The 12,155-nt window shown below is 38.8% G+C and overlaps 1 protein-coding gene across 4 annotated transcripts in view; it reads right to left on the bottom strand.

Annotated features, from left to right (window-relative positions):
• PIBF1 (progesterone immunomodulatory binding factor 1) overlaps positions 1 to 12,155 on the bottom strand; it is a 298,753-nt gene that overhangs the window by 76,854 nt on the left and 209,744 nt on the right. For all 4 annotated transcript variants that reach the window (XM_001136372.5, XM_063792192.1, XM_054665364.2 and 1 more), the window contains one exon: positions 2,270 to 2,443. In XM_001136372.5, coding sequence (XP_001136372.1) covers positions 2,270 to 2,443 — 174 coding nt within the window. The remainder of the gene's footprint in view (positions 1 to 2,269; positions 2,444 to 12,155) is intronic.

Below are 12,155 nucleotides of genomic sequence, written 5' to 3'. Positions count from 1 at the left end.
ATTGAAAATATTCAAAAGAATAACTAAAAATTATGATGCCTGAAGAGAATCATAGCATGCTAGAATAAAAGGAGTCCAGAATTCATTTCATTATAACCTCCCACTTAATTTTATAGATAAGAACACATTGAGAACATTTAATGATTTGCCCCAGGTTATCTAGTCGGTTCACATTACTAATTCTGCATTAGCTTACAGTCTTTGATTTGACTTGTTTGTAGTATTACCTCTTAGTTTTCATTAGGACATAGCTGAGCTTGTACCTCTTTTGAAAAAAATTTCCCTTATTATTATTTAAAAAGAACTTTATTGTAGAATAAAATAGAAAATCCAGATAAGCAAAAATAAGGAAGGAAGAACTACCCAACTAATATTGAATCTTCTTAATTTTATCATCACTGCATAACCTTATCTGGAGGTACTGGAGAAATCTTATTGTTACTCATGTACTGATTGATTATAGCCGGTATTCCAGAAAATCACAATCAGGTTACCAAGCTAAAGCCAGAAATGCAGAAGGTCAGGGTCAGAAGGAATAGTGCCACTGCCTGGAGCACAGTAGGATCAGAACGGCAGATCAGAGAGTGCTGACAGGCTTTAAGTATTCAGCTGTATCTTGTGGTTTTCATCTGACCCTATTTCCCATTAATGTGTATGTATTCAATCTGCTTTCTTCCTATAGATTATAATAGACACAGCATAGTGTCTGCCACAATCTCTGCCCACTCTCTGAGCAAAACTTGCCTAGCCATAGCCCTTAATAAACAGTCCTCGGCAGCTGTATTTGGAACTGTGTGACTCCTGCTCACCATTAAGGGCAGCCATTCTGTAGGCTGGGTAATAAGCTTAGGAAGTCTTGCCAAAAAGGGGTATCACCCAACAAGAATTAGCTATGCCAATTAGATTGTTAGTCTTGGAAAATACAGGGAGAACTACATTATAAGAGAGTAGATGCAGAAAGGATGTACAGAAACCTGTTTCAAGACAAAGGGCTGTGAGCAAGTTAATGAGGAAGTGGAAAACATGAGTAAGCAGAAACTAGAGGAGAAACAAAGAGAAGCTGATGTACTACAGAGGAAAAGATGCATGGACTCAGCCGCCTTGTGTCCAGGCTAGTCAACTGAGCCATCCTGTTTTCTCCCGCCTGTCAGCTTAGTCTACATTACTGCCACACGTATCCTTAAAATAATTGTCCCTTATTTTATTTTATTTTTTGAGGCAGAGTTTCACTCTCTCGCCCAGGCGGGGAGTGCAGTGGTGCCATCGCACCGACAATTCTCCTGCCTGTCTCCCAAGTAGCTGGGACTACAGGCGTGTGCCACCACACCCGGGTAATTTTTGTATTTTTAGTAGAGATAGGGTTTCACCATGTTGGCCAGCCTGGTCTTGAACTCCTGACCTCAGGTGATCCTCCCACTTTGGCCTCCCAAAGTGCTGGGATTAGAGGTGTGAGCCACCATGTCTGCCCAATTGTCCCTTATTTGATCTAAACTGCAACTTTCATTTTTTTAAAAAGGGAGGTTGAATTATATAATCACTAAAAAATCTCTTTCATCCTATTAATCTTCAGTAGCATTATCTGCATGTATAATAAAATGACTGAGATCAGAAGTTCTCATATTTGACTGATTATTATATTCATCTTGGGAGTTAAAAAAATTAAGATTCTGGGGACTACTCGCTGAATCAGAATATCAGAGAAAATCTTTCTGGTTTTGAGTCTCTATGTTTAGCAGATAAAAATCATGTTTCTCCTGAGAAATGAAAGCATGATTGAGAAACCATTTGAAGTAAAATGGAATATTTAATAATGTTACTCCTATTTTAATTCTCTTGCCTTTTAATCTTGATTCTTATTATTTGTTAAAATATATAGTTTTCAATATTTCCTAATTTATTTTCTCTATTTTTAAAAATTGGCACATAATAACTGTACATATTTTTGGTATTTTACCTGCTTTTAATCCAAATTTTTCTTATTTCTTTTTCTTTAATTTCTGTGCACATATATTTTTAGCTAACAATGCATTTCAATTTATGTTAATTGATTTCACACTTTATGAGGAATTACAGTAAAATATACTATCATCTATAAGATAGGTAATATACACATTTAGAAAATGGATTAATGCAAATCCTTCAAGGTCTTTTCATGAAACATATTTGTGGAATCTACTCATTTCATAAATGTAAAAGGAAAAAATTAACTAAAATACATTTAGTAAGAATCAGGAATATTAAAATTATGAGTTTTAAAAATTGTACTTACAAAGAGTGTTGGTTTAGGTGTAAATATATTGTCTTCATGCTCTTTAGGCACATTCAAAGTCTTTGATTTCTGATTTTCTGTCACATTTTTTGGTTCTGTTTTAGTGAGAAGTAAGCTGTTCTCAGAATGTTTACTATGCATCTTAACGAGAATCTGTTTCATTGCTGCCAATTCCTGTTGATATATGAAAATAGAAGAAAGTAGCAAGTGTGATTTTAGCAAGCAGACTAATAATGATTAATATTAAAATATTTTTAAGTAGAAGAAACAATTATACTACACACATAAGTTGTGAAAATAAAAATTAGAATCATGCACATGAATCTTTTGATCATTAATACTCATTTAATATAACTGACAATTACAACATTCTATAGTCTAGTGGTTTCCACGTTTTTCTGCACACTGAAATCACCTGTGGAGCTTCAAATATTGCCAGTGATGACTGTGTCCCAACCCCAGAGACTGTGAGATAATTGCTGTGGTGTGGCCTGGGCTTTGGAATTTTTTTTTTTTTTTTTTTTTTTTTTTAGATAGGATCTCACTGTCACCTAGGCTGGAGTGCAGTGGTGTGGTCTCGGCTCACTGCAGCCTCTACCTCCTGGGCTCAAGCCATCCTCCTGCCTCATTGCCTGAGTAGCTGGGACTACAGGCGCATGCCACCACGCCCAGCTAATTTTTTTGTATTTTGGAATTTTTGAAGATCTCAAGTGATTCTAATAGACAGACAAATTTGGGAACCACTGGCATAGCTACCTTCCACTGTAGATGCTCTACATATATTCGCTGAGTAGATTATTTAAGCATTTAACTTTTTCTCTTCTTTTAAACTGTCTCATTTCCTTTGAAGTCTTATATAAAGATGGTAGAGAAAAAGAATCCAATCTTGGCTACTAGACAGCAGTTAAACAGTAAGTTTAATACAGATTCAGGATTTCTTTAGCTGTATTATCCCTTATCCTTTTACAAATGATAAGTGGGGTTGGCTTCAGTTGCCCTTTGAACTAAGAATTAATTTTGATGAACTTTTTGAAGAGATCAAAAATTTCACCCGTTCTTTCTCCCAAGTGTATTTGTCTTTCATATCCATAGACAAATCTTTAGTACATAACACTAGTTAGTGGGTATTTATGATTAATTACTAAATTGATACATCATATACAAATATATGGAGAGATGACAGGCTAAACTCTTCTTAATCTTTATTTATCAGAACAGAACAGTGGTAGGCTATGTAACAGGTAATTTTTTCCTATTATCTTATTGTTATCTTCATGCCAAAACACAAAAGTTATGGTGATAGAACAATGTTCTGCTCTCTTCTACTAATCTGTTTATAGACACCAGCGCTGTGTCACAGCAAGTTCCTACAGGCCTTTCTCTTCTGGCTGTCATTGGTTCTATTTAGAACCATCTAACTTGAGTGAGTATTTTAAAGCAGTGTTGCTGAGTTTAAGCCACATAACCTTAATAGATTTTAGGGCCGCGAGACGTGTCAGAAGAAACGGTGTCAGAATCCTTTCTCCTTTCTGCAGTAGTGGGCCTGGCTTGGCCAATGTACATGAGAATGCATATACTTGCAGACATTGCCAATCTGATATATGATTATCTGGGCCATTTGGGGACTCTTTTTGCTTTCAAGATTATGTTGTTTCATTTATATGCTCCACTATGGTGAAGTATATAATTATTGATTTGATGTCAAATGGGTATGGTGTTATGGTAGATTTCAGCTCCTGTTCTACTTACCAAGATAAGTAGAAGGGAAAGCCTATGAAAAGAAAAACTTTCTATCTGAAAGAACATCTCTTTATTAGCCACAACTTTTCTATCTTTGGCATGAAGATAAAATAAGAGCAAAAATCCCCTCCAAAACAATCTAGCACTATTCTACAGATAAATAAGGTAAAGGGGGGTTTAGTGGTCAGGAGATTAGAAGGGAAATTCACATCTTTGCTTTATCCTAAGATCACCCCAGTTTGGGGTGTTGTCACAGTACCACTTTCATTAATGTGACTGTACAAAAAATATTAGCAGTTTCTGAAATCCAGGCAAAGAACACTTTAAGAGCAGCAAAATTCTGTAAAATTCTTATTAGGATAATACAGCTACAGTGGGTACCAAAATAACATTTAGAACACATTTTCAATTTTATTATGTTTGGCTTATATAATGATCCAACTTATATCGATGGTAAATTTGAACAAAGAAAATTCCACTTCAATTTTTTTTTTTTAGAGACAGGGTCTTGCTCTGTTGTCCATGCTAGCGTGCTATGGTGTGATCACAGTTCATTCAAACCATCCTACCGCCTCAGCCTCCTGAGTAGCTAGGACTACAGGCGCATTCCCCCACACCCAGCTAATTTTTAAATTTTTGGTAGAGATGAGGTCTTACTATGTTGCTCAGGCTGGTCTCTCACTCCTGGCCTTAAGTGATTCTCCAGCCTTGGCCTCCCAAAGTGCTGGGATTATAGGCATGAGCCACTGCACCTGGCTAAGCACATGTAGTGGTACTATTTTAGTATAAAGCTATTAGCAAACGACACATCTATTCTTGACATTATTATTGTTTAAACTTAGGCTGCCTAATCTAGTTCAATGAGCTTTAGTTTTATAACTGATAAAATGTAAGCTTCTATTACCTTTTAGGATTTTTGCCAGTCTGATAAGGGTTTGTGTATGTTTATTTTGCATTCCTTTTACAGTGAAGTTGAGCAGTTGTTTTTTTTTTTAATATATTGAAGGTTTTTTTTCAGTTGATTGCCTTGGCCCATTTTTCTACTGAGTGGTCATTTTCTTATACATTTCAAGGAGCTCTTTATATGTTAGGGAAATTAGCCCTTTGTCTTTAATATGAGTGTCAATTTTTCCAGTTTACCTCTTACTTGACTTTGTTTATGACCCCCCCTCGCTTTTTTTTTTTTGTTATGAAGAACATTTGATTGTGATGTAGCAGAATATGTCAATCTTTTCTTCTGTGGTCTTCTCCATGTTTTTTTCCTATATTTTCTTAAGTTACTTTTGTGGTTTTTCTTTTCTTTTTTTTTTTTTTGAGATAGAGTCTCGCTCTGTTGTCCAGGCTGGAGTGCAGTGGCAAGATCTCGGCTCACTGCAATCTCCGCCTCCCAGGTTCAAGCAATTCTCTGCCTCAGCCTCCAGAGTAGCTAGGATTACAAGCACCCACAATCACGCTCAGCTAATTTTTGTATTTTTAATAGAGACGGGGTTTCACCATCTTGGCCAGGCTGGTCTTGAAGTCCTGACCTCGTGATCCACTCGCCTCGGCCTCCCAAAGTGCTGGGATTACAGGCGTGAGCCACTGTGCCCGGCCTCTTTTCTTTTTCAAACATATAGATCTTTAATTGGTTTAAAGTTTATCCTGGCTTATGGTAAAACATATGAATACAACATCTGTCCCCTCAAGATGGCTCTCCTATAACAACATCATGTACTGAAGAGACCATTTTTTCCCCCACTGATGCCATCTTTATAATGTACTAAACTGCTGTAAGTATATTATTTATTTATGGACTTTAAAACTCTGTTTCTACAGTCTGTCTATTTATGCACCCATGTCGCACTGTTTTAATGTTTTACTCTTTAATGAATGATGTATTTTTCTGGCTGTATTCTTGGAGATAGGCGTGGGATCATGCTGAATGGAAAACAAAATTAGAAAGAACTTTTTTTTTTTTTTGAGACGGAGTCTCATTCTGTCGCCCAGGTTGGAGTGCAGTGGTGTGATCTCGGCTCACTGCAACCTCTGCCTCCCAGGTTCAAGCAATTCTCTGCTTCAGTCTCCCTAGTAGCTGGGATTACAGGTGCCCACTACCATGCCCGGCTAATTTTTTGTTATTTTTAGTAGAGACGGGGTTTCACCATCTTGGCCAGGCTGGTCTTGAACTCCTGACCTCATGATTCACCCACCTCAGCCTCCCAAAATGCTGGGATTACAGGTGTGAGCCACCGCACCTGTCCGCAAGAACCTCTTTATTATATTAAGTGTTCACAGCCATGAAAGTATTTGAATATGTCTTACACCGACCTTTTTGACATAAATTGTCCTATCCTAGTTGATGTTACTATTACAATGAAATGATCATGATTCATGAGATCCCAATTCACAAACTGACAAAGCAAACAGGAAACAATCCAACATAACAGGCAATAATTAGAAAACATTTTTGTCACTATGAAGAGAAATCCTTTGGTAAGATGAAATCATTTTGAAGCCCTCTGCTTTGCTTCTAACCTGGTTCGGTTCTTATCCTGTGTCTGGCTTCTGGGTATTGGCTTCATCTCGTATTTCAGATTCCGCTCTCATTGTTTGCATTTGAGTTTGGCATCTCATTTCCCTGCCTTTTGATTCTACTTTCCTCTTCTATAACTATCATTTTTCTGATTGGTCAGTGGGTTTATTTGCAGCATCGCCTCATTATTTGTAAATATTGTTTATTGCAGAGAATGTGACTACAGAAAAGGAAACTGTGATGCTCAAAGAAGAATGTTTTAAGTACTAAGTTTGACTGGATTCTTTTTCTTATACTGTATCTACTGCTCAAAAATCATGCCATTGATTTAGGTTCCTATTTGTACTTCAACTTTCCAACAAATATTTTTTCCCCCTCTTTTCAGAGTTTCTGCCCTTTTGTTTTCTCATTGATAGAAACAATGTACGCCTTTTTCCTTATTACCTAATATTATCTAGCTTCTTAATCGTGTTGTTTGCTGAGATTAATTCTGTACTGACTGCTTTTAAGACTGAAATTTCTTTTTATTGTACACTTTGGCAAGTTCCACTATTTCTTCCACTTCCCTCTCTTTCTCTCCCTTCCCCACCTCCGGCCTCTACCTCCCTTTCTCCCTTTTTTTTCTTTTTTTTGGAGACAGGTTCTTGCTCTGTTGCTCAGGCTGTAGTGCGGTGGTGCAAATATGGCTCACTGCAGTGCCTTCACTCTGGGGCTCAAGGGATCCTACTGCTTTAGCCTCCTGAGCCGCTGGCACCACATGCACCTACCACTGTCCCCAGTTAACTTTTTAACTTTTTGTAGAGACTTTGTTACCCAGGCTAGTCTTGAACTCCTTCCTCCCTCATTCTGTTTGTTATTTGATGGCATACAATTTATTAATGTTCTGAGAGGGTGCTGGTGCTGTAAAAGAAACATGCTTTCATGGTATTACTGCTCTGTCTTCTAAAATCAAATTTCTGAAAACTCTGATGCCATCCTGATCCTTTTTTTTTTTTTTTTTGAAATGGAGTCTCGCTCTGTCGCCCAGGCTAGAGTGCAATGCCGTGATCTTGGCTCACTGCAAGCTCCGCCTCCTAGGTTCACGCCATTCCCCTGCCTCAGCCTCCCGAGTAGCTGGGACTACAGGCGCCCGTCACCATGCCCACCTAATTTTTTGTATTTTTAGTAGAGTCGGGGTTTCACCGTGTTAGCCAGGATGCCATCCTGATTCTTTATTTCCTTGTAGGTATTTTCTTTCTTGCGAGAATCTTCTATGTCCTTTGGCTTTCCATCTTTTTACCTTTTTCTAAGTTTTTGGAGGGTTTAACTTTTCCTATATCCCTCTATTGGCATTTTTACTTATACTTTATTTACTTCATGATTTTGATTTTCGCAATTCTTCAAAATATCACAATTTATGTTTATTTTTATTTTTATTTTCTGGAGACAGGTCTTGCTCTGTCGCCCAGGCTGGAGTGCAGTGGCACAATCTTGGCTTACTACAACCTCCGCCTCCTGGGCTCAAGCGATCCTCCCACCTTAGCCTCCTGAGTAGCTGGGTCTACAGGCATGCACCAACCATGCCCGGCTAATTATTTTTGTATTTTTTTGTATAAATGGGGTTTCGCCATGTTGCCCAGGCTGGACTCAAGCAATCCACTTGCCTTGGCCTCTCAAAATGTGGGGATTACAGGTGTGAGCTACTGCATCTGGCCTACTGATTTTTATATTAGGGAAATATTACTTTTCCAAATCTTTCTGAAGAAATTAATTATAACAATGTGGAAGTTCTTTTCTGCTCCAGAATTTGTTTTTCCCCCAGTTTATCTGTTTATTGCTATTTTTTTCCTTCTATGCTTTTTCTTCCAGTTTCTGATAGTTTTTGGTTGTGTGATACCATTTATGAATAAAGGACCAGCTCACATGTTTTCTTTCTGCCGTATGGCCTTTTTTTTTTTTTTTTCTGAGACAAGGTCTGGCTCTATCACCCAGGCTGGAGTGCAATGGTGCGATTTTGGCTCACCTCTGCCTCCCAGGCTCAAGCAATGGTCCCACCTCAGCCTCCTTGGCAGCTGGAACTCCAGGCATGTACCACCATACCTGGCTAATTATTTTTTTATCTTTCATTTTTGTGGAGATGGGGTTTCGCCATGTTGCGCAGGCTGGTCTCAAACTTGTGAGTTCAAGTGATCTGCCTGCCTCGGCATCCCAAAGTGGGGCTATTCATCTTAATGACACCATTGAGTACAATCTCTGTGTACGTGGATGCGATAATTTGTGTAGCAGGATTTACCCTAAGGTTCTCAGGCAGAAAGGAAGCTCCCTTCTCAAAACGACAAAATGTAGAGTATTCTAATCTAGAGCTTCGTTTCATTCTGGCAGTTCTAGCCTAGGCCTGGCAGATGCTTCATTAATTTAGAAAGTTATTTTCAAAATATTTTTTAAATTCTGTTTTAAATTTATAGAAATATTATTTGTTCATTGTAAAATTCAAAAACTGTAAAAGTGCCTTCCCTCAATCCTCTTTTCCTTTTACCACTTGTTTAAGACATTGATTGATCGATTGACTGAGACAGGGTCTCACTCTTATGTCCAGGCTGGACTGCAGTGGTGCGACTGTAGCTCACTGCAGCCTCAAACTCCCCAGCTTAAGCTATCTTCCCATCTTGGCTTACCAAAGCTCTGGGATTTAAAGTGTGAGCCACTGTGCCCAGCTGAGACAGTTTTAAAAAAATTGAGATGGGGGCTGGGCGCGGTGGCTGACGCCTGTAATCCCAGCACTTTGGGAGGCCGAGGTGGGTGGATCACGAGGTCAGGAGATCAAGACCATCCTGGCTAACATGGTGAAACCCCATCTCTACTAAAAACACAAAAAATTAGCCAGGCGAGGTGGCGGGCGCCTGTAGTCCCAACTACTCGGGAGGCTGAGGCAGGAGAATGGCATGAATCCGGGAGGTGGAGGTTGCAGTGAGCCGAGATGGTGCCACTGCACTCCAGCCTGGGTGACAGAGCGAGACTCCATCTAAAAAAAAAAAAAAAAAAATTGAGATGGGGGTGTGTTGCCCAGGCTGGTCTTGAATTCCTAGGCTCAAGTGATCCACCTGCCTCAGCCTCCCAAAGTGCTGCGATTACAGGTGTGAGCCACCAAATCTGGCCAGCTGAAACGTTTCAATACTATTCTATAACGTAGTCTGATAAAATCTGATATGCTTTTATACTAACTTGCAGAAAGTTAACAGTACATGTTGTAATTCTAGTATATCAAATACATAATAAAATTATCATTACTATATGAATGAACGAACCATTCATTAACATTAACAAATGAAGAATTGCATCTGATTATACAACTGAAACTTGGAATAAAACTAAAAACTAAATAACAAAAACTATGTTGCAGTATAATAATTACTTTTCAAAATTGAAGAGTTAAGGGTAAGGATGTTCTTGTGAAATTTCCAGATGATGATGATGATGATGACTGCATAAACAATCTCTATGAGAGAGATAAACTGTTCTTTTGAATCCAAAAGCATGTATCTTGGCCATTTAATATTAACTATTTGCATAAGTGGTGGCATATTAAAACAGCTCAGCTGTACAGCAGCTGCTTAACAGTATTGCATAGTTGATGCCAATAAATTGCTGAAAGTTGTAAACTCTGCAAAGATGTTGGCAAGGAGACACATAGATAGCATTTCTTGATGAAAATAGCTTTGACAAGCATAATGCAAACTATGTGCTCCACTGGAGGTTAAATGGAAGTGCTTTCATATAGGAATAACAACGCATCGTGACTAGTAAGTCATATAACTCTGTGCATCTCTCTTGAAGTAACACAAGGTAAAAACCAGTCTTGTTTTAAACCAAATACATATATATTTTGGATATTTAAAATTAATTAATTAATTTATTTGAGATGGAGTCTCGCTCTGTCGCTCAGGCTGGAGTGCAGTGGCATGATCTTGGCTCACTGCAACCTCCACCTCCCGGGTTCAAACGATTCTCCTACCTCAGTCTCCTGAGTAGCTGGGATTACAGGCATGTGCCACCACACCTGGCTAATTTTTGTGTTTTCAGTAGAGATAGGGTTTCACCATGTTGGCCAGGCTGGTCTCAAACTCCTGACCTTGGGTGATCCACCCACCTTGGCCTTCCAAAGTGCTGGTATTACAGGTGTGAGCCACCATGCCCAGCTTTAAACTTCATTTAAAAGGTTTTTTTTTTTTTTTGAGATGGAGAGATGGAGTCTTGCTCTGTCACACAGGCTGGAGTATAGTGGCACGATCTTGGCTCACTGCAACCTCTGCCTCCCAAGTTCAAGCAATTCTCCTGCCTCAGCCTCCTGAGTAGCTAGGACTACAGGTGCACACCACCATGCCTGGCTAATTTTTGTATTTTTAGTAGAGACGGGGTTTCACCATGTTGGCCAGGCTGGTCTCGAACTCCTGGTCTCAGGTGATCCACCTGCCTCGGCCTCCCAAAGTGCTGGGATTACAGGCGTGAGCCACTGTACCTGGCATTTTTTTTTTTTTTTGAGACAGAGTCTTGCTTTGTTGCCCAGGCTGGAATGCAGTGGTGCAATCTCAGCTCACTGCAACCTCTGTCTCCTGGGTTCAAATGATTCTCCTGCCTCAGCCTCCAGAGTAGCTGAGACTACAGGTGTGCACCACCACGCCCACCTAATTTTTATATTTTTAGTGTACACGGAGTTTCACCATGTTGGCCAGTCTGATCTCGAACTCCTGACCTCAAGTGATCCACCTATGTCAGCCTCCCAAAGTGCTGAGATTACAGGCATGAGCCTCAGTGCCTGGTCGGGCATTTTTTAATAAAGCATTTTATGACGGAAATTTTCAATGACACAAAAATGGAGGGGATAGAATACTGAGTCCCCACTTTCCACTGCCCAACTTCAATTATCAACATTTTGTCAATATTTTCTTTCTCAAATAGCGTTCCTGAGATATAATTCACATACCACACAGTTCATCCATTTGAAGTGTATAATTCAATGGTTTTTAGTATATTCACAGACACATGCAACAATTACCAATTTTAAAATATTTCCATCATCTCAAAAGAAACAAAAAACAAAAACAAACCAAAACCTAAGAAACTCTGATTGCTTTAACTATACCCTCCTATCCTGCCATGCCCCCATCACTCTAGTTCTAAGCTGTCACTAATCAATCTACTTTTTGTCCTTGTAGAATTCCCAGTTCTAGACAGTTCACATCAGTGGAATCATATACCGTCTGCTTTTTTTGTGACTGGCTTCTTTCACTTAGTATAATGTTTTTAAAGTTCATCCATGTTGTACCATCTATCAGTACTTCCTTCCTTTCATGGCAAAATCATATTCCACTGCATGGATATACCAAATTTTGTTTACTCATCAGCTGAAGGACATCTGGGTTATTTCCACTTTTTGGTTACTATGAATAATGTTGCACTCATAAACACTGACACATTTTGAAACAGTGAAAAGTTTTGTGTGTAAATTTTTGTGTGGATATGTTTCAATTTCTTTTGTGTATATACCTGGGCATAGAGCTGCTGGGTTGTATGTAACTCTATGTTTAATTGTTTGAGGAACTACCAGGATTGTTTTGTCAACACTGTTTTATCTATTTCCTTACCAGATGTTCCCCC

The sequence above is a fragment of the Pan troglodytes genome, chromosome 14, assembly GCF_028858775.2.
Source record: "Pan troglodytes isolate AG18354 chromosome 14, NHGRI_mPanTro3-v2.0_pri, whole genome shotgun sequence".
Lineage (NCBI taxonomy): Eukaryota > Metazoa > Chordata > Mammalia > Primates > Hominidae > Pan > Pan troglodytes.
The sequence above is the reverse complement of the archived record's forward strand: the minus strand, read 5'-3'. Positions and strand labels throughout refer to the sequence as shown.